Here is a 26,209-nt window from a genome sequence, read left to right as displayed (position 1 = left end):
TAGCAGATCTATACATCAGTTATCATAACCAAAAATCTATGCTAAGACCAGGTGCCATTGGCAGTCACATTGCTAGAAGAAGCAGTAAAGGAACAGTAGAGGAACTGTACAGAGGGGTAGTGGGGGGTGAAGAGGTCTTTCGGAGGGACAGTCAATATGTAGCCTGAAGAGATGGGTCTTCAGTCTACGGCAGAAGATAGGTACTGACTCTGCAGTCCTGACAGCAGTGGGAAGCTCGTTCCAACACCGGGGCACCACCGGGGTCCAAGACAGTTTAATTGTTTACTGATTCAAACAAGCCTTTTTAATCTTTAATCTACCCCCAACATGGTGGGCACGTTTTGAGATTTCGGGAGGAATAGGAGACAGAGAGAGAGAGAACAGTATCAAACTTCATTTCCCAAGACACCTGTTAAACGAGGACGCGTCATCCGACAATCCTAGCCAATACCTTGAGCGTCTGGATCAGACTGGGCAGCTCACTCCACAATACTCACACTCGCCTTCTCGAAGTAGGAGCGGGCGGAGCATGTACGAGATAGAAACCTACTGAGTTGAAGCGGTAGACTTCCTGACGTGACGGGCTGAAAAGGTTACAAACGACGTTTGCCTTTGTGTCTACATGAAGTGACAGTTATCAAGCGTAGTTCATCATAATGCAGCCGCACAGCTGTTTTTGAGAGGGTGGAACAATCAGCGCGTGTTGATATCACACACCAAGACGGGTCATCGTTTGGACGCACGGATTGTCACCATGGCAAAACGAAGCACTTTATTTATTAGAATTGTGGAGGGGAAAAATTTGCCAATTAAGGACATGTAAGTGTTGTTCCAATAACTTGATTTCTGCTCTTCTTTTGTTCTCTGGTTCACCTGTTTTATTTGACATTACATCGGTCCCGGAATGAGCCTTCAAAAGATGATGCCTTGGTAAAGGGTATCAGTACTTTTCACGTGTCAACTGAAGGTGTTTTTCTGCCATGCAAAGACTTGGGCTGTTTGTGTGAGAAATAAGAGACTGGTGACTAGTAGTAGTGACTTGACCATGTACGAAGTGGTTTCTTAAGCACATCATTGGTTCTGTGTCTCTCTTCTCATTGATATGGGAACATGTGATTTGTCATGCAAACATGCATGTTTTTTTTATTCATGCATAGACCTCTGATATGACACGGAAATAGATGCTGCTCTATGAAAAAAAAATCAAAAAAAATCAGAAGACGAAGTGTTCGTTTTGAAATGAATGTATTGAATTCCCAGTCAGTACACAAAAATGAAACCAAAGCAGCACAATGTACTTCAGTGTGACACTGGCACATTTTTCATAGATGTGACACAAGATAGTGTCATCCCTCATCACTCCAGACTGTCATTTTCAAAAATAGGTCATCTCTTTATCTGTTTACAGAAATCTATGCTTTGGGTAGGGACAGGGGAAAGCAGACTCAGAAGCTGAACGAACAGATTAGTGGGACCGTTGAAGTAAATGCTGTGACTGAAGTATGTTTCCATCAGTTCGCAGCTAATTGGTCAAACAAAGCTGTTGCTCTGTGTCTCCCTAACTCAAGCATGCGTGACACGTTGTTTACTCTGATATGGAAATAAGCATAACTATTGCTGCGCAACTCAACTTTTCCATTGCACGTATTATCACAAGACTAAGAGGAAGCCTTTATTGAAATTCCTGCTGACTGGCTGTCACTCACTCTGTACTCCAGCATTGTGGTTATGGTGCAGGAATGTGACTGTTCTCAGAGAGAATGTTTCTTAATGCCAGGATTCCACAGTTAAAGGAATCCTTTTCTTGGTTATTGTGTAACATCATGCTTTGCTGATGTTAAGACCGGCATTTCATTCTGACTAATGGCATAATTGGCCAACTGGAATTCCTTTTGGAATGTCACGACACATTGATATGCATATGATACTGTAATTCCGTCCTTTCTTCATTGGGAATAAGCATGGTGTTCCGCAGGAACTGTCATGTATTTACACAGACTCTCCTTTTTTCCCTCAGTTGCAGATAGGAAACCACGAGCTCCGTCCATATCCTGGATTTTATGTGTCTGTTTATTGAACAGCTTGCTTTTGTTTTTTTCCGACAATTGAGGTCATCAGTAAAATAGTCCACCTCACACTGGTGCCTACATCTGGTCTAGTTGTAATTCAGTTGCTACATTCAGGCATATTAAGTTGAACGGCTAACTCGAATGAACTCTCTGACGAGGTTGGAAGTTACTTTGGTGAGGTGATGTGGCCACACATTTTGAACGTAGTCTAATGGAAACCATCACGCCCGTTGTTTTTTTTGTTAGCTGTGGCTAAAGTTAGCTGAAGTTAGTAGTCGCTATTTAAACAAATCTGAACCATGGAACACAGTTTCTCTTGGTCCATAGACTACTTTCAGGGTAGTAGTCTATGATTATGAAGTGAAAATTAGTATTACATTTCCAGCTTCTGTTTTCGATATTTTTCAATGGTAAAATATAAAATGATATTGCATGGTCTGTTGGCATGGTATAGCATTGTCACAATAACGTATGCGCATCGTAAAATGTCAAGTTTGACGTACTTTTAAAGCACTTTTGTATTTATGTTGAGAGTAGAAGATGGGGGGGAAAAAGTATATACATTTTCAAATGTTAATGTTAAACAGAGGTACAGTATATTCCAAAGAGGTCTCCCTGCTGTTACAGTAGATGGAGAATATTCACTCCTCACTCTACATAAACAGATGGAGAGACCACATTCAAACAGCTTGCCAAATGACGTGAAATAACTTTGAACCCCATCAATATCTGAAGGAGAACAGTCACCCTATGCACAAATCCTCTCCATATCACACACTCTGGTTGTAAGTGTGTGTATGCTGTGACCAATCTTTCATTATAGAGAACCAGACTCACTTGGTCATGTCATACTGTCTAAATTCACCCGACACAGTCTGTAAATACAGAAGTCTGATCTCACAACAGAAATACTGTCTTTGGAAGAGGCTGTGTAAAAATAAAAAATAATAAAAACAACCACCGCCTCCTCAGTCACCAGTGCTATCACGGTGCTGCAGGTGTTCACACCAAATGTGTACGTGGTAAAACTGACAAAACCAGCACCATGTTTGATGTAGCACCTGATTCCGGCAGCCCCCGGTATCCCCATCACAAAGATAACGATGAGCTGAAATGAATCACCTGCAGTCCTATTCACTGCTCCGTTGCCCGTAGCCCGTTAATGGCCCCATATTATGTGTCACTAATCCTGCATCTGCCAGATAATTCAATTCTCCCTCCCCAAACAAAACAATCTTCACTTTTAATATAAACTCCCCCTGACTATCACAGCGTTGAAGCTCAGCGCTGATTATTTTTCTCTTTCAAGGTAATGGAACCTGTTCTTTCACGGTGTCTGTAGATAAACGATTTTTTCTTTGGACCGAGTGATAATGGGTTTTGAACGACGGAGAAACAAAATGGCAATAAAACCTGAGGACACAGTTTTTCCATTGTTTATTTGTGCAGAAGAACAAGTAGAATTGTTTTGATTCCCATCCAGCTTCCAGAGAGAAGAACAGTAACTCTACAATCTCACTTTGTTTATGGAAGCTGTTTGTTCACATGGTAACATTTGGCATGGGGATGTTTCAGTCAAAACATCACCATCAGACACCTCATTAGCCAAAGATGTGATCCATCTCCAAACAAAAGACTTCATAGTATAGTATACTTCGTAGATAGTCACATAGGATTGTGGCCCTCGGCCTAAATGAGAGAGTCCTGATAGGCCCAAAATATGTGGCTCATGAGATAAATAAACGTACCCACAAAGTCGGCCAGCCCGTCCCCAAGCACTGAGGGTCGGTGAACTGAAATTATGAGGGCCCTAGCCTTTGGGTCTCAGGGATCAATGGTTGAGGCTTTAAAGGCCAGCAGCATAGTGCTGCTCCCCTGGCCAGGGTGTGAAGTCTGCTGGTACCCATCATAGCTCTTTTGAACTGCTGGAGGCTGCAAAGGCTGCACTAGAGATACTGTTGCGTATTAGGTGCCCTTTTGCCATAGGCTTTGACTCACACTAAAGGATACGCACGCACACACCCAAGCACGCACACACCCAAGCATGCGTGTGACCAGACGGCTGCCTGTGACATATCTGAAAAAAGGGAGAAGATTGTTAAATCTTTTACTTTATCTTTCGTTACACCTTGTCCTTCATTTGTTGTAGAGCTTCACCCAACACCACTAACCCATCCGTCCCCACTAGATTTGACTTAATTTCATTTAGACATAATAAAAGCCTATAAATGTATAATTTCTTGTGTGTTCAATTATTTCTTTTGTTTCCTTTGCAGTACTGGGAGCAGTGATCCATATTGTATCGTGAGGATCGACAATGAAGCCATCATTAGGTGTGTGTGTGTATTTCCTGTGTCTGGTTCTGCCATTAAGCTGGCAGAAGATCCTCTTGCTTTGTTTGGACTAAGGCGATTATCCCCAAAAATTCAACCGATGATTAATTAGATCATCAGAGTGCCACTTACTTACAATTAGTTTGGCATATCAAAGCTGGTTAAAGCTTTATTCATTTCCATCTGGGGGGGTGTGCTCTGATGAAAGCCAAAAATGTCTTAATTCAACTTTTAATACCTTCAATTACAATGTACTTATGATAAAACACAATGTGTTTTATCAGAGGTTTTGACTGAATAGAAATAATAGAAACACCTTTTAATTGAGGTTCAGGTTATCTCAAAGGATTACCAGTCAGCCATTGTGTTGTCACCCAGCCTTTGTAGTGCCTGATCTACCAGCTAAGTCAGTGGACGCCTATATAAGCTGTACACGCACAGTGAGAGAAGGCCAGATTTGCTTGTTTATTGTGTAACTGCGTGACCTCTGTCTCTTTCACTGAATGGGCTCTGATGTGAAGCTAAGGTCAGTGGGCTGCCTGTCCAGTAGTAAACCCATTAATTACAGTATTTGAGCCCTCTGTATTCATCATGCAATTAGTGAGAGCTGCTGGGGGACTAAACTGACAGGGTTATACAGTAAACAATGCCTTCTCTGTGGAAACTGTTGTTAGTGTTTGATTGCTGTGTTGTTGATAGTAAGTCAGTAGAAAGAAATAGTCCATAGTTTTTACATTTAAATTTTTTACATTTAGCAGACGCTTTTATCCAAAGCGACCTACAACATTTGTCTACAGTGAATCATCTATACATCAGCCATCATAAGAAACATTTTATATATGCTAGGACAAGGGGCCATTGGCAGTCACAATGCTAGAAGAAGGAAGGTTTCTTTTTCTTTAAAAAAGAAACAAAGATGAATCTCTGTCGTTGGGAAAACACTATCATCATCACTCAATTTCAAAAGGTCCCCTCATTGTCTCAGAAATAAGCTATCAAGCTATAACCTTCAATATGGTGTATTGATTCTTGTTTGCTCATGCATGCATGCATTGCCGCACGCGTGTTGCTATGTGTCTATGGCGTTGTCTTTTTGTGACCTTATCTCTCTGTCACAGGACCGCCACAATATGGAAGACACTCTCTCCCTTCTGGGGGGAGGAGTATAACGTCCATCTGCCGCCGTCCTTTCACACAGTCTCCTTCCACGTGCTGGACGAGGACTCACTCAGGTAAAGTGGAGAATGCTGCTGGCCTATCTTCAGAAAGGTAGCTCTTACAATTGCCAATTTCAGCTCATTGTAGAGACGTTCATTTTTTGAGTCCTTCTGCTATCACGTCAATTTTAATAACGTCTATTTTATCCATCATGATCTCCATGTCCTTGACAACATTGAGTGCATGTCCTGATACTTATTTTTGTAATTGTTTTTTACATTAACTTTACATTTACATTAACTTTTTCATGTCAATTCCAAGCTTTTATGAAGTAGCAGAAACCTGTTCAGTAATTTGTTACAGAATCTCAGGCCAGTCCATAGTCACAGAGGTTCAGTACAAGCTGGCAGAGCCAGTTTTGTGGAATCTGCCAAACCCATGTTTCCCCCTATTTCTTTCCAGCCGCGATGACGTCATTGGGAAGGTGTCCATCAGTAAGGAAACCCTCTCTGCCAAACCACAAGGTGAGAATGGTTCCTCTAGTGAAGGAGTTCCCTCTTTTAGAGGTGGGCCAGACAGATTCAGGAATGTGGTCCTGTGCAAGCTTAGTCATTATCTGGCTATTGATTCAAGGACGCCCGCATTCCTGTGTTGTCATGACGCTGATGAGTCACCACACGACTGAACACATGACAATCACATGTGCCTCTTGAGTAGGTGTCCTTATGATAGATAGTACCTATATTCAAGGTTATAGCTTTTCGCAGAAGAGAGAGAATTAGAGTTCCAATTGTCTTACGGTCCTGGTTAGGAAAACTAGAGGTTATGAATGTAACCCAGGTTCTTTGAAGGAGATGAGGGAGACCCCTCACTATGGGACACACACTCTGTGTACCTGTTTGCTGAAGACTATTATACAATCACGCCTGGCATAGGCCATTAACTGTTGGTGGTCCGAAAACCATGAGTCACTCAAGCTAGCCGACCATCCAAGTGCTAGCTGTAGCCTACACGAGGGGCCTAGTGAGTTATACATCTATAACTTCAGGAATTATTGTCGAGCTAGTAGGGTTCAAATAATTCCGAAGTCCTATTATAAAGGACGGGCAATGGACAGGGTTTTCTGCCTGCGGGCGTCGCCGGCATTCACCAGGCACGATTGTATAGGAGTTCTTAGCGAAAGTGCGTGTCCCATAGTGAGGGGTCGAACTGAGTCGACTGAAAGTGAAACTGCTTTGAGGTTGTCGTTGTCTCTTTATCGTTGTCGTTGTCTCCCTTAGCATTGGCAGGCTGAGTCACTGGGCAAAGTCGGGGGGGGCGAGTGCAGACGTTCGTGAGGGGAGTCAGAGGGGGCTGAGACTGAGTCATGCCACACAGTGGGGACGACCATTATCGTGACAACGTCGGGTCATGGGTGGGGAATCTTACTCGGCAGCGTTTGGCCCCATGCGGGGGACGACAGCGACTTTCCAGCCGCTTGTTCGATTCACTCATTATCTTGAACTTAGCCATGGTGCCACTGCTTTTCAAAGAGTCTATTGCATTTCCATTGTTTTTGATTAAAGGATATCCTTTATATGTAACAAGAGGGCGCACATGTTCATTCAACCAGCCTCTTGTCTCCTCCCTGTAAGCCAGTGAAGATGGGTTGCTTTGGAAACAAAGGCTTATCTGGGTCAGAGACAACATTTTAAAGGGGAGGTCAAATTAAAGGGAGATGAACGGTAACCCCCATATGGTACTCCCTGTTTAAAGGGGTGGTCAGGATTTAAGGGGACCATGACAATCACCCATCACCCCTTTATCCTCTTCATAACCAGGAGGAATGGAATGGGGGGGGTTGGTGGGCTTCTGTGGAAAATAACCATGAGAGAAGCAGGTTGTAGTGCGAGGGACCTCTGTGTGGGGGAGGAAAAGAGAGAAAGAGGGAGGGAGAGGTAGAGAGAAGGGAGAGTGGGCACACTGAATCTTCTTTTGAAGCAGGGAGGTCAAGGCTAGAAAGGTTAGAGACCCCTAGTGTGTGTGTGTGTGTGTGTGTGTGTGTGTGTGTGTGTGTGTGTGTGTGTGTGTGTGTGTGTGTGTGTGTGTGTGTGTGGTAGCAGTCACTGTTTGAACATATTTATGGAGGAGACCTTTCGCTGGCTCCAAAATGACCAGTCTGTTCGACTGTATAATCCATATTTTCTTGTACTGTAACTGTGTCGCTGCAATTCTACTATTGCTCAGCACTGAACAGCTCTGTTCAGTTTCTCACAAATATGTTTGTCAATATTAGAGTCCAACATCTGTATTGGAGCCTCGATAAAATTGGCCGACATTGGACTTTTACAGAAACATCTGTATCGGCACTTATTCCACTGATAATGCACCGAAGATGTGCGTTAGCCTAACATTCTGAAATTAGAGAAAATCTGTGTAATCTGGTTTTTCCAGAGCAAAATATACACAGTACCAGTCAAAAGTTTGGACACACCTTCTCATTCAATGGTTTTTCTTTATTTTTATTTTTTTATTTTTTATACATTGTTGATTAATATTGAAGACATCAAAACTATGAAGGAACACACATGGAATTATGTAGTAAACAAACAAAAGTGTTAAACAAACCAGAATATGGTTTATATTTTATATTTTTCAAAGTAGCCACCTTTTGCTTTGATGACAGCTTTGCACACTCTTGGCAAGGTGTGTCCAAACCTTTGACTGGTACTGTACATATATGGATTTTTATGAATGAATAAACTTGTTTATTGGTGTTTGCTGTTAGTGGAGTGCCGACTTGAAATGGCTGAATTTAGCAAAGTCATGCTAGCTCTTTGGACTGCAGTCAATTAGCACAGTTGCACAATAACTAAAATGATTTTACTGAACAAGAGAGTTATTCGGCATACAGAATCACACAGTAAGATATTATTGTCCCCAGGGCTCCCACCTATGATTCGGTCTTTATCCGTTCGTATGTTACAAGCTTTTTCTCTGATACCACTGGGACAGTTTTTGTGAAACTTGTATGAATGATGGGTCTTTCCATACAGATGGGACAGTTATGAAATTACACTGATTGGCCCAATTTTGATGAAACTACAGTGAAAGATGCGTCTTGCCATAGAGATTGTTTAGAGTTTCAAGGTGTCGCCAATTCATCATTAAAAACTTCATAATAGGGGGCGCTTGGTGGCGTAGCACACTAATGCGCATACCACGTAATCGCAAGGTTCCTGGTTCGATTCCGACCCTCGACCTATCTTGCACGTCATCTCTCCTCTCTCTCTCTCCCATCCTTCCTGTCAATCTCTACTGTCTCTATCCCAATAAAAGCAGAAATGCCCTAAAAAACATATTAAAAAAAAAACTTCATAATAGGGTGCAAAGAGGAGAGCTAGGAGTATAGCCTAATGCAGTAGGCATATAGCCTTACGAATTTGGGAATAATATTTAGAGAAATCAGGACAAAGACTGATAAACTGATCAAATAACCACTACAGGTTTCGGTGACCTTTCATTCTAGGTATTACAGACAATTTTCTTCTCATACTGTGTTCAAAATACAAGATACAAGATACAAGATATCTCCTCTCAGTTCACTTTTTTATTCAGAATTGACTTCATCGAGGTTGCGGTCATTGTGCAGGCATTAGCAGCTCAACTTTCCTCCAATTTCTGTTCCCTGGCTGAGGGCTAGCCACAATGACGAGCACTCAGACAGAGGGCTGACTCTTTTCACTCCCTCTGGCCAAAGACTGTCGGGAATCGCAGCGTCTGCTTTACTCATTCTCATTAGACTGCATTCTGAAAATAGATTTGAAAATAGAGGAAATGAAACACACTCCCACCAGACAGAAATTGGTTGAGCATTAGCATTACCTTGTCACCCCCCACAACCCCTCTGTGCAGTTCCTCTACTGTTAATAATAAAATTAATAAATACATTTTTAAAAAAGCATTGAGGTAGTATTGTGACTGCCAATGGCACCTGGTCCTAGCATAGATTTTTGCTTATGATGGCTGATGTTGAGATGATTCACTTACTTTAGACAAATGTACTTGTTGTAAGTCGCTTTAGATAAAAGCGTCTGCTAAATGTCAACAATGTAAATGTAAAATGTTACCTTGCCGAGTCAGTGAACTTTAAATTAACTCAGTTTCAACTAGATTTCAACAGAAATCACAGACAGGGTTACATGGTTTGGGTTACTTCAAATTTAATTCATGCCAGTTGACAATTCAATCAAATATCAATCGGTGTTGCACATTGATCTGATGTGTTCCTCTGGTGGGCTGATTAAGTTTAAGTCTTTCTGCCTCATAGTCACGAGTTGCCATCAGCACAGACCATTGACCAATGTTCAGACTGTTTTAACCCACACACAGACCATTTACCGATGACCAATGTTCTGTGTGTGTGGGTTAGGGACAGACAGGCTCATAAAAAGGCCCTGCATGCTTTTTCCATCTTTACTTTGTAGGAAAGTGGGCTTGGTTGTTACGTATTTATCTTGGTCACAATCAGCCAGCAATAAAGAATAATGGCGCTTGACTACATGTAGCACTGGAATATCAATCAGGGGGAAAAAACACACTTGTTCCAAGTGTTCCACAAGGGTAAACAAAGGACTTAATACAACCCAGCGAAACCTCAGTTTCAGAGAGACAGCTTGGTAAGTAGAATAAAATGTCTCTGGATTATTAATTTACAATTCATTATTTGTGTCAGTTTGATACGTTATGCATTCATTTTATATACAGTGCTGTGTGAACGTTTGTGAAACCTACAGGGATGGTCATTCTTTTTGTATAAAATATTAAAATGAACTTATAAAATCTTTATCTAAACCCCAATTTGTAATAAAGACATTCCAAATAAAGGACACAAACAAAAAAACATGATATATTTTCATTATTTGTTTAACAAAAGTGGTTTATTTAACAAAAACTCAGATTTCATGTGTGCAAAAATATGTGAACCTCTTCAGTCAATAGCTTGTGACACCTCCATTAGCAGCGATAACTTGGAGTAAACAAATCGTAGAGCCACTAATCAGTCTCTGACATCTGTTTTGAGGCATTTTTGCCCACTCCTCCCTACAGAACTCAGCCAATTGAGTGAGGTTTGAGGGGTGTCTGGCATGAACTGCCCGCTTCATGTCCTGCCACAGCATCTCGATTGGATTTAGGTCAGAACTTTGACTTGGCCAATCCAAAACACAAATCTTCTTTCTCCTGAGCCATTCTTTGGCAGATTTGCTTGAGTGCTTTGGGTGGTTGTCTTGTTGGAAGACTAATTTTCAGCCCAGCTTTAGGTCCTTGACTGATGGCTTGATGTTTTGTTCAATAATCTCCTGGTATACCTCAGAATTCATGGTTCCCTTAATGATGTGGAGTCGTCCAGGTCCAGAGGAGGAAAAGCAGCCCCAGATCTTGACATTCCTACCACCATGCTTGACTGTTGGGATAAGGTTCTTTTGGTGGTAGGCAGTGTTGAGTTTTTGCCAAACATAATGCTTTTGAATGTGATCAAAAAGGTCGATTTTGGACTCATCTGTCCATAGAACGGACTTCCAGAAACCTTCAGGCTTGTCCAGGTGGTCTCTGGCAAAGTTAAGGTGGGCAGTTTGGTTGTTTTTTGACAGCAGAGGCTTCACCCTAGCAACCCTCCCATGAATGCCATTTTGATTCAGTGTTCTTCTTATTGTTGAAGCATACACAGTTACCTGAGATGCAGCAAGGGAGGTTTGCAAATCTCTAGATGTTATATTTGGGTTGGCTTTTACCTGATTTATTATTTTCCTTGTGGCTCTTGGGGATATTTTGGAAGTGTGTCCAATTGTAGGCCAATTTCTTTATAATTTAGTTAAATATAAACCTGTTATGTCGGATAAAAATAACTGGTTATGATTAAATAAAGATTTCATGGTAAAACCACATGTTTGTACATTTTCCCTCTCAAATAAACTTGATCAATAAATAAAAAATCACAATTCACGTAAATCGTCAATTGGTGGCTTGTGCTCTGTAGACTAAATCTGTTAGTTTTAAACAGAGGTTCAAGGTCAAATTTATTTATTTATTCAGTGTGATTAAGTCCGAAATGCAGCGTGTGCATTAGATCTGTTCCAGTTTGGAGGATGCTGAGTGCAGGGTTAAATCGGATTCAAGATCTACTCGAGCGGAAGCAAAATGCATCATGAGTAGTAATAGTTCTATTACATTAAGCCCCATAAAGCCAGAGACACAGAGAAATAATATGTGGGTGGGTGGGTGGGTGGGTGGGTGGGTGGGTGTACGTACAATATGTGTGAGCCTGTTTGACTCCACATTGATCTGTGTGGTTGTGTGTTGAAGGTATAGACGGCTGGGTGAACCTGACTGTGATTGACCCAGATGAGGAGGTGCAGGGAGAGATTCACCTCCAAGTGGCTGTACTAGGGGACGGGGATGTCCCCAGAATACTGCGCTGCCAAGTGCTGGAAGCCAGGTAAGACATGGCACAGTTAATATTAATATACCGTCAGGGAAGTGACAAATGGCCAGTGGGATCAAGGGTGGACCTACATTTCAGATTCTTGGTACCTGATAGTGTCACTCTGTACAGCTACTCTGCCACCTTGCACTGAGCACAAAAAAAACAATATAAATCCAACCAAGTATAATTGCTATTTTTACGATGCGCAGAATTAATTCAGATTTGTCTTACAAACCCTACAAACCTTTTCTTCTGAGTTGGCATTATAAACACACTGTGTGTGTCAAGTCAAGGCAAGTCTTAAGTTTCCCTCTTAAGTTATCCTTAAGAGGGAAATATGTTTGTCTGAGACAGCATCCACTTATAAAAAACACAATAGACATTTAAAAGGCAGACATTCAAACATACAACACACAGCTACAGTAGAAAGAATACAGCATAGCAACACACGTCATCATTAAAATCATCTGTACGCTAAATCATCAGAAGTGCATGATGTCACCATCCGTGATGTCACCATCTAGGCCATGCCCACAGGTTGTAGCGTGAGGTGCATAGAGCCATAACCGTCATAAATACCTGGTGCTCTGTGGGATGCGGGGGCATCCTCTGTGCCGGGTATTAAAGAGCCCATCTGCTGTGGCAGCTGGAGTCCCAAACACCAGGCTGCTTTACTACAGCATGTGGGAGTGTTGATTACTTCTCTGAGCTTCAGCCCCGATGCGCTCTCTCTACTCACATCTCCGCTGTACTGTGGAGAAGCCTACATTTGCAATTGAAATTATCTTTTTTTACAGTGTGCGCCTCACCACCAGGTGTTACAGGGTGATGTGGAGCACATGGTTCTTCACAACTCACTCTGTATCTGCCGTATGAAGTGTTACTCTTTGATAGAGTCTGGCTGACAATATGGCTCCCATAGAATCCTCACAGTTATGGCATCACAATTATGGCATTTATGACAATGTCCTGCATAAATTCAGTCAGTCTAACCAATATCAAATCTTGAATTAATCTTTGAATACACAGCTTTCTTTGTGGTGGGAATGCTTATTTTTATTTTTATTTTTTTTACAGAGACCTTGCCAAAAAGGATCGTAATGGAGCGTCGGACCCTTTTGTCAGAGTACGATACAACGGCAAAACCCATGAAAGCGCGGTAAGCTGACTAGACAAGGACCACATCAGGGCCTTCCAACAGGGCCTCCTCACTGAAACTTTCACACAAGATGAACAGGTTCCATTTGCCATCCATTTACACTGGTCAGTGTGGGAAGATCATGTTTTCTGATTAATTTCAATACACTTAAGATGAACCTGTCAACTTCAGTACACTTGCAATAGGCTAAGCACTTACTTGTTGGAAATGTGTTGAAAATGCAATATGTTTTAATTTTGTGTTGCAATATAATGTACCACATTTTCACAAGTGCAACAGCAAACCCATTTGAAATAGATTTTTAGATTACTGCAAGTTTGTACGTTTATTTTAAGATTATTTAAATTCTTTTGAAAACATGACCAATATGACCAAGGAATAACATGGTTGATAATGTGTCCAGCGGGTTATCTGCCATGCTGACCCTGTGATGTCTCCTCAGGTGGTGAAGAAGTCCTGCTACCCACGCTGGAGTGAGAGCTTTGAGTTTGAGTTAGATGATGCCCCTCCTGACACCTCGCTGAGTGTGGAGGTGTGGGACTGGGACCTGGTCAGCAAGAACGACTTCCTGGGCAAGGTGAGGGAGGGGCTCGGCTCTGGTCAGTACACTCTTAGAATTTATTTTCTAAGGAGTAGGAGGAGTAGGAGGAGGAGGAGGAGGAGGAGGAGGAGGAGGAGGAGGAGGAGGGTTCTGATCTGAAGAAACCTTTTTGGGAGTAAGGGTTCTCTAGTTAGAACCCTTAGGAGATTAAAGGATTCTAGGTAGAACCTTTCATAGAGGGTTCTAGGTACAGGGGTTACACAAAGGGTTCTCATACAGGGACAAGCCAAATTACCCAACATGGTTGTAGTCAGAATGTAGAGTAAAGGAGTCGAGAATTTTACAGAACTTTACAGAAAGTTTACAGAAAGTTTACGGAAAGCTTTGTTGCTACAGTAACATGGTACACGTTGATGGCCTGTATGACAGGGAATTGTTTATGCACAGAATAATGACTGTTAAACATTGACTTTACGATTGTTACTCCTTGTTGTCTGGTTGCTGGGATGTTGGGGTGTTGAAAGAAGTTGGCTACAAAGCTTCTGGGGAAACTCACACCGTGTTCTGTTCTGTGTCTGACTCAAAGGGTAAACTAGATAAAAATGACGTAGTTAAATGCTGCTCCCCATTCACTTTGAATGGGATTGGTCTGAAATATAATACCCAAATCTAACCTTTTGTTGTGATTGTTGTTCTCTGTAAGGTTCTGTTCAACATCCACAGGCTGCAGTCGGCCCAACAGGAAGAAGGCTGGTTTCGCCTGGTTCCAGATAAACCCAAACACAGCCAATATGAGTGAGTAGCACTGGGATCTGCATCATGAACACATGTACTGTACTGTACGCTTTTTGCACCAGTACACCAAGTAGGCTAAACAGTTGGCAGGCGTCATGTTTTGATACATACACTGACCACTCCCTAGCCATTGTCCAATATCCACTCCCAAACATGGGATCACAGAGATCTTCACAGTAGGCCAGACATCTGCTCTTCCATTTCCAGGTCAGGGTGGTCAATTCAGCAGTGGTGTGAGAGCAATGGAAGGAGATATTCACTCATCCATATTTTATGTGGGCTTTTTTCTGTGGAGTGGTGGTGGTAGTGCGTGTGCGTGTGCGTGCGTGTGTGTGGGTGTCCGTGTGCGTGTGCGTGTGCGTGTCTGTGTCTGTGCGTGTGTGTTCGTCTGTGCGTGCGTGCGTGTGTGTGTGTCCGTGCGTGTGCGTGCATGTGTGCGTGCGTGTCTGTTTGTGTTTGTCGTCTGTTCCGGTCCATGTGCTGACAGGAAGTGCTAATCCTTTCCCAGGCTAAATCCCTGCTTTATTTCTCCCCCATAGAGGATCATTTGGCCATGTGGCTCGGAATGGGGATTAAGAGAGGGAAACGGCGAGGAGGAGTGGGCTGCCAGGGCTTATGTAAGAGGGAAGAGGGCTAGAGCAGGAAACTCATCCTTTCTGGAGGGGACAAAAGCACATGCCCCGGTAGAACCGAGATTAGTGCCCAAAACAAGGGCAGTCAGGGGGTAATTGGGTTAGACAACATTGGTCTCTTGCGCACCGGAGGGCTTGTTATTTTAGCTGTTCAGTGGTGTCACCGGAGGGCTTGTTATTTTAGCTATGCAGTTGTTTGGGCGACACTTGGATGTTCCACGACTTCTGACATTTTAGAGACTTGTGAGGGCACACGCTGCACTTAGTTTTGGTTGTGATGTGTAGCCATTGGTAACGCTTGGGTAGCCATTGGAAGGGCATTCGTAAAGTATTCCTAAAGGTTGCACAGCCAGGGATGTAGTGCTAGAAAAAGAAGTTGAGCAAACACCAGAGAAAGCCTGAGCTAATTGTCATAAACGCTATTCAGCAGAAACAAAAGTGCATAAATGGTGTAACGTAAGTTTACCCACCACTATGAAGGCTCCCACCACTGTGAAGGCTCCCATCACTATGAAGGCTCCCATCACTATGAAGGCTCCCACCACTATGAAGGCTCCCATCACTATGAAGGCTCCCACCACTATGAAGGCTCCCATCACTATGAAGGCTCCCACCACTATGAAGGCTCCCATCACTATGAAGGCTCCCATCACTATGAAGGCTCCCACCACTATGAAGGCTCCCACCACTATGAAGGCTCCCACCACTATGAAGGCTCCCACCACTATGCGTACTGTGTTGTCATGCTTTTTATAAGCATGTTTAATCATCATTACCAGCTTACAAGCATAGCGCTTGTAATCTGGCGAGGTTGTTTTTGCATGCAAATGCTATTGGTTAGGTACATGTAGTAAGAAAAAATAAAATAATTTACATTAAGTACTGAAACGTAACAAGAATGGTCTCCCCACCCGTACCAATCAATGCAGTTAATTGATTATGCAGGAATTTGATCTGCGCAATGTTGGGTCCTGCAGACATGACAGTGAACTTGGGTTGAGTATCTGTGCTCTGCAATACTGTATGGCTGTATAGCTTAAAAATATGATTTGTCGTAACCATATCAGGGGCACGTAGAGTAGGTCATGGTATTAATTTCCCCTATGCAACCGTGTGACTCCACCAATGCCCTGTGGCCTCATTGTAATGCTTTCTCCTGCTTCCTTTTTAATACTGTTTTTTTTGTTTTTCCATTCATTGAAATGTTTCTTGAAAGTAGTTTAGTTTAAATAAACAGTGATGATGTAATGTACAGTAAGTTGAAACAAAATTGAATTGACAACATTTTGTGGAAATTCTATTAGGTTGATTGTTATGAAGTCATGCATTTCCCTCTCAGGCGATGCTCAATGTTATTTTGGCTAATCTTTGTTATCAATGGACATCTGCCTGGCAGCTTATTTTATCTGCCTTTTCATTTTCATGAAGTGAAAGAAGGGAGAGCTACAGAAATGTCACTGCCATCCAAAACAATGGATTATTCAGACATGTCTGCTCTCAAAGCAATAAATAACAGGATTGCCTCCATATTCATGATGTCACCCTTAGCTACGGAATCACATCAATTTTAATGAAATACCATGGGAAAGAAAAAACAAAACAAACTATAGCTATCCAAGTATCATTTTGTGTCGGGGCGTATACCGTTGAAGATTGTTTCTTACAATGACCCCCTGCTTCCCAGAGGAGGACTTTGATAAACTCAATGGCAAACATTCTCAGATGAAGCCCACCTAATCCCTCTCCCCTCGGGTGATCCTATCCCTTCCCTCCTGTTTTTTTAGCGAGTCAAGCTGTTGTTGTTGTTGTTGTTTGTTGTCTCTTTCTGGCTTTCCCACCCCTGCCTGCCGCCTTGCTTCCGATTGGATTTCTGGCAGGCGGCCACCATCTGTGGCCCTGCAGTTTGGCGACTGCTTGTTTGTAGCTCGAGCCAGGAAATGATGATTGTTGTGTCCCGATCGCTCATCCTCCTGAGTGCCAGGCTCTCCTTAGCAGTGAGAAATGCACAGCTGCGTGAGCCTGTGGTGCAGCGGTGCCCAGACGTTTGGGTGTCCTGACCCACCATTTTCTTTTGTTTCTCCAAATGAGCAAAATAATATTTCCAGTTGTAAAAAACGTGACCCATTAAGAACTGGGTCATTACAGATACATTCTGCTTTCCACTATTGGAAAAGGTCATTCAATGCACTTTTAGATACATCTTTATTGCACTGCTATTTGGTACGTACAGTATAGTGTATGTTTTAGGAGGTACTCTTATCTGTTTTAAGCCCTTCCATTGGTTGCCTCACATTTACTGTTCGGGATGTACATGGGCGTCTTTTTTCATGTGCAGTGTTTTGGCCATACAGTGCCTTCGGAAAGTATTCAGACCCCTTCACTTTTTCCACATTTATTTTGTTACAAAATGGATTAAATTAAAAGTATTTGCCATCAATCCACACACAATACCCCCGAATGACAAAGCAAAAACAAGTTTTTAGAAATTTCAGTACATTTAATAAAACTGAAAAAAAGTATTCAGACCCTATGACAAAATATGAAAATTAGCTAGACTCAATCAGTTGAATTGAGTCTATCTTAATGCAAGGATAATTTTGGAATTAATATCTTTGTTTTTATAGGGTCTCTGATTTGTATAGGAATCAATTACACACTGTGTGGATCAGGTTGTCATTACAAACAGAGCAAATGGAGAACAAAACTGCTCAGGAATGCGACCCTGAGGCCTGGGGAGACTTACAAAAATCTACAAAGTTGAATGGTGGAGAGGAAAAAGCACAGTCGATGGGACAACATCATTTCAGTCACTCTACAAAATTGGTCTATAACCAAGTGGCCAAAAAGAATCCCTTAGTGGAAAATAATCTATCTCATATCCATAATTGTGTTTGCAACAATGAATTCAAGTGATACAGCAAAGAAAGTGGCTGGAAATGTGTTAAAGCATAAAGTTTGGTGCAAATCCAGCACATGCAATGCAGTTTCCGCACCATCTCTCCTGTGAAGAATAGTGGTAGCTGCATCAAGTTATGGGTATGTTTGTCGCTGGCAGGGACTGAGGAGTTTGTCAGGATCAAGAGAAAATTATGAAATTTGCTGAGTTGGTAGTAACATCCTAATCTACACCAGTATGTAATTGATTCCTATGCAAATCAGAGACCCTATAAAACAAAGATATTAATTCCAAAATTACATGAACTATTATCCTTGCATGAAGATGGACTCAATTCAAGTTATTGAGTGATTTGTTGATGACATTTGTGCGTTTTAGCTAATTGAGAGTGTCATAGCAAAGGGTCTGAATACTTATGTACATGAGTTATTTCTGTATTTCAGTTGTAATAAATTTGCTGAAATTTCAAAAAACGTGTTTTCGCTTTGTTGTTCTGGGGTATTGTGTGTGGATTGATGGCAAATTCTTTTAATCTCATCCATTTCAAATTGAGTCTATAACACAACAAAATGTGAAAAAAAGTGAAGGGGTCTGAATACTTTCCGAAGGCACTGTAGGAGAATTTCTCTGTTGTTAAAGATTTTCTTTACTTTGGTGAATTACTTTTCTGGTCCTCTCTTCTTCTCCTATCAAGGGGCACTCTGGGATCTCTGCGCCTGCAGCTTCGCCTCAGAGATGAGACGGTCCTGCCCTCCAGCCACTACCAGCCGCTCACAGAGCTGCTGTGCCAATCTGTGGGCACACATCTTAATGTGAGAGCAGCATCAAGGCCACACCTCAGCCTCTGGCTCAAACAAAGCCTGGGTTGCCTTAGATTACATGTGTTCTATAAGTATCTTTGAATTGTTAAAATGAGACTGAAACAGTATGTGTAGCTACAGTAGAAATGAAAGAGGAATAGTGACTTTTCAAAGCCGGCTCAAGCCCATAAAACAGAGTAACATCATCGGATTATGCATAGAAAGCTGATTCTTTGCTCTTTGATGTATTCCATGGCACTGTATTTGACCCTGCGTGTGCATGTGTGTGTGTGTGTGTGTGTGCTTGTGCTTGTTGAAATGTGACACTGTTCAGTAATTCTTACTCTAAATGCAGTCTGTCCACCTAAGCACTTGAGATGAGACAATGCATCTTCATTGTAGGGCAACTGGCCAGATTTGATAATGCTTATAGAAGAGACCACTACCGCTGAGAGTCGTCAGGAAGTGGCCTCCAATCTTGTGAAGCTCTTCCTGGGTCAGGGACTGGCCAAGGAGTTCCTGGATGTTCTGTTCAAGCTGGAGTTGGACAAGACCAGTAAGTGAGCGTTGCACAGGTTTATGCCTTGTTTGTCTTCTTCTGAATTGCCGTGTGTTCCATTTCGTTTATTGTTTGATTGACCGTTGGCCGTAGTCAGTGTGAGTTGTCCTCTTTATGGTTTTAGTGGTTGGGAGTCTGTTGTCAAATCGTAATCGCAGGTAATGTTTACCTTTTTTTTTTTTCACTCACTACCCACCTCTCTCCTTCTCCTCAGGTGAACCCAACACTTTGTTTCGCAGCAATTCCTTGGCTTCCAAGTCCATGGAGTCATTTTTAAAGGTAAACCCCATTCTCTTATATATAAGAATAATGCCTAGTCCCTACGTCTTAAAATATATTTCCCACATGCGCACTATGACTGCCGTTTTGCCTTTTAATAACCATAGGTGGCAGGCATGCAGTATCTACACAGGCTTATAGGTCCCTTAATCAACAGGATCTTTGAAGAGAAGAAGTACGTGGAGCTGGACCCCAACAAAGTGGAATTAAAGGAGGCAGGGTAAGAGGAGAACACAACATATTACAAATAAAGAGAATGAATTTCATCTTCTTTTCCTGGATATGCTCAATCTCACTGTTCAGTCTCCGACTCATGCAATCACAGACTCTTTCAAGATTCAAGATTCTTTATTTGTCACGTGCATACAAGTATACAGTGAAATGCAAAAGTGACAGTGCCACAGAGTAGTGCTACAATAAGTTTTAAAATAGAATAAAATAAAATAGAAGTACTAAAAAATATAAACAGTATAAACAGTATAAACAATATAAACAGTATAAACAGCGGTGAAGCAATGTACGCAATGGAATGGCTATATACAATGGCAATGGCAGGTTGACAGTACAGATAATTACAGTGGAGGATGAGTCTGTAATGGATGATTATGTGTGCAGTCTCTAATGTGTGGGTGTGTGGGTGCGTGCATGTGTGGGTGTGTGTGGGTGTGTGTGTGGGTGTGTGTGTGGGTGTGGGTGTGTGGGTGGGTGTGCGTGTGTGTGTGTGTGTGTGCGCAGATGTACAGGTCTCCATCGGGTCCATACAGAGGCTGAGGTGATCCAGCAGAGCACCAACCTCTTGCAGTCGTACCTGTCTGACCTGCTCCACGCCATCTTCCAGTCGGCCTCCTACTGCCCCGTGGCGCTGTGCCAGGCCTTCCAGCAGCTCTACCAGCGGGTCAACAAGCGCTTCCCAGAGCCCGAGTACAGGGTGAGTGCCATACCCCACACTGTAAGGTGCCAGTCATGCTAAACAGTCTCCGTTCTGTAAAAATGTATGGCATTCTATGGAATATCATATATCCCATTAAGTTGTATTGAAATACGTCAACTTTTTACCGATTTCCCCAGCTATAGTTTAAGATAGATTCCTTTATTTACATCCATTGTCCTTTTAGTTCCAACCTTTAGTTGCCATATCAGGCTTTTTGGGGTTTCTCCCTCTGTATCCTAATACTCTCTGTGCGTTTCTGTGTCGGCAGAAGGTGAAGTTCATAGCGGTGACCAGCTTTCTGTGTCTGCGTTTCATCTCCCCGGCCATCATGTCACCCAAGCTCTTCCACCTCAGGGAGAAGCACGCGGACGCACGTACCAGCCGCACGCTGCTGCTCCTGGCCAAGGTACATTACGCACCAAATGGAGGGTTTAAAGGCGCATGGCTGACTGGATCCATTGATGCTGTACGCAGCAGCATGAAGTTCAGAAGATAAACTCGGCTGGTTTTACCGGCCTCAAAACCTTTCTAGACAATTGTAGTTTGAGTGTCAATTACACTCTTGGCTAGAGGGCTTTTGCTACTGTTGGAATTTATGTCTTTATTGTCTTTATGTTTTAAACAAAACATAAAGACAATGATTTTTGTAAGTTATTACATTATTCGTCCAACAAGTTTTTACTCACCGGATAACATAATAACTAACAGATAATGTAATAAATATACTACATGTTCTGTTTAACAAGTTTATTACATTGTCCGGGAAGTTATGACATTATTCAGTTGTATTACATTATAAATACATTATACAATACATACATTATATTAGAAATTGCATTACATTATAAATACATTATACAAAATAAAAAAGTTATTACTCCATCAAAAGTTGTTACATTATCCGGTGTTATTATATTATCAGTTGTCAGATGCTGTTTTCCAGGGTCATTACAGCATTGTATGTTTGCCCTTCCCGCTCTGCCAGGCCATCCAGACCATCGGTAACCTGGACACCCTGACCTGCTGCTCCAAAGAGCCCTGGATGGTTCCCCTGCAGCCAGCCATCCAGCAGGGCATCACCCAGCTCAAAGACTTCATCAGCAGGCTGATCAGCTGTGACGGCTCAGAGGGTAAACACTAGGACTTATCTATGCTCTTTAAAGGGGCAATCTGGGATCAGTACAGTACATACGTTTTTTGGACTTTTAAATTAATGACGTGGTTAATTATGTGACTTTTAAATTAATTACATTGATTCTCAAATGCCTCATGAACTTAGTTCAACTGTATTACCCTATCAGAACGCAAAATATAAACTTGTTTTACTCCATTGTTTGTAAACAGTGTAACTGTAAACAAACACCTTATAGCTTCAAAACATGGTTAAAACTATAATTTTGGGGGGAGCTTAGTGGCGTAGCACACTAATGTGCTTACCACGTAATCGCAAGGTTCCTGGTTCCTGGTTGAAAGATCAGCCAATTAAGTTCAGCGGCTGTTTGATCCACCCCTGCCATAGTTTTCCAAAAAAAAAAGTCCCATTCTGAGGTGCTGGAAAGCCAGACATCTTGACAGAGAGAGAGCTGGCTGGTGGGTGAGATTAGATGTTTGGCAACATTGGTGTTGCACTATTGTCTGAGTTAGCACTCCGATAAAGACCAGGAATGCTAATGCTAGCCATGCTAGTCCCAGTGTGTTTTCTGAACGTTTGGAGCTGAACATATGCCTTCGTAGAGATCGACTTGAACAGGACTTTTCATGGAATCTAAGAGGTTAGCCATACTAGCAGGGTTGGCTCATACATGGCTGTGTTTCAGACCTGAGCTTGCAGGAGCGGATGAGCCTCCAGTGTGGCTCAATGGAGAAAGAGGGCTTCCTCCTCCTTCACAGGACCAAAGACAAGAGCCTGCTGATGACCTCGCCCTTTAAGAAGTACTACGTCACCCTCAGCAAAGACACCCTGGCCTACGCGAGGGCTCAGCACTCCAAGGTGAGGGTTTGTCGAGAGTTGGACGAATGACCCAAGCAGTGGCGGTGACTTGGCCATGTTTCATCCGTTTCAAATAAAACTGGCCCCAGACGAAGATTGAAAACACAAATTAAAAATTCCCAAAAACAATGTGCATTTGATGCGTTTGGAAACAAACAGACATTTTTTTTAAAGAAAACGGTAACAGCCACATCAATTAAATGTATATAGACTTAATTTCACTTTGTTTCATTTTTACTGGTGGTAGTGTTGTGGGTAGCATAGCAGCCACTGTCCCACTGACTCCCACATAAACAGTGCTAAAGTACAGATTATGGGCCTCACAATGGCAATTTAAAACGGGACCCCAATTAATTAAATCCGCCCCTGGACCCAAGGTTAAAGTAGCATAAGCTCTTTCAAATACTTTTTTCCCCCTACTGTCACCAAAACAGTTATTTCATCCCAGTATATATATATATATGTTTTCCCTGCTACTCCAGAAAAGCTCCTTCATCTCGCTTCCCAAGATAAGAGCAGTGGAGAAGGTGGAGGAGAAGAGCTTCGGCAGCACCAACGTCATGCAGATAATCTCCAGGGAGGATAACAGCCAGATGGAGACCCTTTACTTGGACTGTAAGGTCAGATGCTTTTCCTGACCCCACACACACACACACACACACACACACACACACACACACACACACACACACACACACACAGTGTAATAAAGCTTACTGTATTTTCTCAGAACTGCCAATGAGTCAGTAGTACAGATGTGGATTGTGGGACTACGTCATTTGAACGAGTCATCCCCTTTACCTCATCTTTATCTCTCTCCCTTGCAGAGTGTGAATGAACTGAATCAGTGGCTCTCGGCCCTGAGAAAAGCATGCTGTCACAACACAGACACCATGAGCTCCTACCATCCAGGGATTTATAAAGGAGACAGATGGAGTTGCTGCCACCAGAAGGACAAAGCAGGTACTGCAGGATGAAGGGGGAACAACAGAATATCACCAGGGCCCTTTTCCTGATGACGACGTGACCTTACCAGGAGAACCTCTTGGTTCTAGTCATAGTCTATAACCAAGGCCCAGAGTTTTTCCTGGTCAGGTCACATGGTCACGGAAAAAACTCTGGCCCCTGAATATGGGGGATGCTTGACAGACGATTGAGGTGATTGGAAGTCAATTTGCTTGTGCCCTTCCAGACTCGGGATGTGACAAAACAAAACACGGGGTGACGTTGCAGGAGTGGTACGACCCGCTGGACTCGGACCTGGAGTCGCAGCTCATCTACCGACACCTTATAGGAGTCAGACAAGCTATGAGGTACCTAACACTCTCTTGAGAATCCTACACTTTAGCTCTCGTTGCATTCATCCTACTTATTGGGTAAACACATATTCTAGTTTTTCTGGAAGCGTATTCTGCTGCTTCCTTGTGTACGTTGACTGACAGCTTGATTGTTTTCTGTTTTCTTTCAGGGACAAATACCTAGAGATGATCAAGCCACTAGAGGGGGATGATGAGGATACTTTGGAAGGTACAGTAAGGCCCTTGGAGCTTTTTAGATAATCAAAGATGGAGAACTGTTCTATGCATATTGTTCTAAATTTGAATTGTTGCAGAACCTCATATAATACTTTGTCAGTAAAGCTGTAGAATGTCAAGGCCCAATGGAGGCTGTAGGGAAGTGGCAATGACATCATCAGTTCTTGAAGTGCCAGTTTATATAAACGTTATAAACAGTTTATAAACATTAGAAAATAGATTCACACGGCTATAGGAAAGATAAAGATATCCAGTCTAAAGTGCAGTTGTCCGTAGGTTATACATCACATGAGTAGATCAGAAGGATGACTTGTGGCCCACTGGTTCATAGTCTGACCACAGTCTGAGCACGATGCGAGCTGGGAGACTGGAGGGTTGCTGGCATCATATCTAAGGTGCCTACCACTGCCGATGTGCCTTTGAGCAAGGCACTTATCCCCTAACTGCTCCAGGGGCGCCGAACATGGCCGACCCTGTGCCCAGAGCTCTGTTCTCCCTAGGGGTGTGCAGTCTCGGGGTGGGTGTGTGCAGAATTACCACATTACAAACAGTGATTGATTGATTGATTGATTGATTGATTGGCAAATAAAACATGGCTTGTTAGTCTGACTCTCCCCACCCCTTGTCTCTAGCCCTCTCGGGTGAGAAGAAACCAGACGGTGTCACAAGGTTCTTCAGCGTTCTACAGGACCTGCAGGACACTCACGCTGCCGTGGAGGAAGAGGAACGCTCCAAGAACAAAAACGTTCTCCTGGAACTGCAGACGTAACAGAGCCTCAGCCTCGTCTCAGTGTCTCTTCTCTGCTCAATTCATGACATTATTATCGGTCCAGAAAACCCGCTGGAACAGCGTGGTTAGTGTTCACCAGTTAAGACTAGCTGGTCATAACACCATCGGTTTCATCTGAAGCTTCTTCATGTTGTGTCTTAAGATCTGTTTGGGACAGGGTTATGTTTGCTCTTTTAAATGTCACAGGGCTACCGACGATTACCCTTTAAGCAGCAGAGGCGGGAGTGGAAAATGAGGTGAGGAGGCGTCTATGTTTGAGTGTCCACTCGTCCCTACTCTCATACTCGATGCACAACTTCTAACTAGGCATCTCACACAGAGACACGGCGTTACGTTACATCTGCTGAGTAAGTAGTAGAACTGTCGTACATACAGTAAGCAGCTACGATAGAGACTAGATGATAGGCGGCGAAGGGCAGGACAAAACTGCACGAAGATCGAGTGTAAAAAACGATCAGCCGATTTAAAAACATAACAATCGATGTCGATACTAACTTATTTCATCGTCATGAATACAAGGTCCCTCAGTGACTCTGTATTTTTGGTGTTAGGATTTGCCTTGGTTGTTTCCCACTTCATGGCTGACATATTTTCATGACGGTCAAAGGAGTTTCATTCATTGTCCTACAGTTGAGAGGTTTTCTGATATATTTTATGACTCCACTCACACCCATGAACGTTTCTTACAGGCTTTTGTGTTCCTTACAGTATGTGTTTTCTGTGCCATTTGGACCAATGATTTGGGCGTGTTTTTGACAGTATCCCACAAGCACGAGTTGGCACAACGGTGTTAGAATACCAACATAAGAGTGATCCAAGCACCAGGCTTTCTTCATGCAATTGTAACAACAGTGGTCTTTTAAAGGTATTGAAGCATTTAAATGGAAAAAAGAATTTTGAGTTTGTTAATATGTACAATGTTCATATTAAGAAGACAGGTCTTCGTGCCACAAAAACAAATATTTATGAAAGTGTTATAACTTAAGTGTATTAATTTATTGATATGAATTACTTAACACCTGAGGTGGCATTACAGACTCATACATTCCATCAATGTTAAGTGGAAGATATTGCCATTCCTCTATTTGTGTTGCCATTCATTGTCAAATCTTACCTTTGTATGTGTTATGTTTTTAATTGTCAATGTCAGTGTATGGTATGTGTTATAAACATTGACATTTATACTTTTTATATGATATTGAATATGTGACTTTGCATTTTCTATCTGTGTTTCGCCACATGAATGTCAAATGTTGAACCATTAAAGGAGTTCATTGCG

General features: G+C 42.4%; 1 protein-coding gene across 3 annotated transcripts; it reads left to right on the top strand.

The window, feature by feature from the left end:
• Positions 1 to 522: 522 nt before the first annotated feature.
• rasa4 (RAS p21 protein activator 4) lies at positions 523 to 26,209 on the top strand. 3 transcript variants are annotated; one of them, XM_083685433.1, is made up of 21 exons: positions 523 to 819; positions 4,346 to 4,402; positions 5,521 to 5,634; positions 6,023 to 6,084; positions 11,909 to 12,035; positions 13,101 to 13,182; positions 13,625 to 13,759; positions 14,427 to 14,518; positions 18,741 to 18,858; positions 19,249 to 19,402; positions 19,620 to 19,684; positions 19,792 to 19,904; positions 20,420 to 20,612; positions 20,884 to 21,021; positions 21,601 to 21,745; positions 22,433 to 22,605; positions 23,088 to 23,225; positions 23,433 to 23,568; positions 23,798 to 23,918; positions 24,074 to 24,132; positions 24,773 to 26,209. In XM_083685433.1, exons 1-21 carry the CDS (start codon positions 755 to 757, stop codon positions 24,907 to 24,909), a joined length of 2,424 nt encoding a protein of 807 aa, XP_083541559.1. In that variant the 5' UTR covers positions 523 to 754; the 3' UTR covers positions 24,910 to 26,209. The 3 variants fall into 3 exon arrangements, with proteins under 3 accessions (XP_083541559.1, XP_083541558.1, XP_083541560.1); XM_083685432.1 differs by having other exon boundaries at positions 11,903 to 12,035; XM_083685434.1 differs by lacking the exons at positions 23,798 to 23,918; positions 24,074 to 24,132; positions 24,773 to 26,209 and having other exon boundaries at positions 11,903 to 12,035; positions 23,088 to 23,220; positions 23,433 to 23,542.

This window comes from Argentina silus, assembly GCF_951799395.1.
Source record: "Argentina silus genome assembly, chromosome: 2".
Classification (NCBI taxonomy): domain Eukaryota; kingdom Metazoa; phylum Chordata; class Actinopteri; order Argentiniformes; family Argentinidae; genus Argentina; species Argentina silus.
The sequence above is the reverse complement of the archived record's forward strand: the minus strand, read 5'-3'. Positions and strand labels throughout refer to the sequence as shown.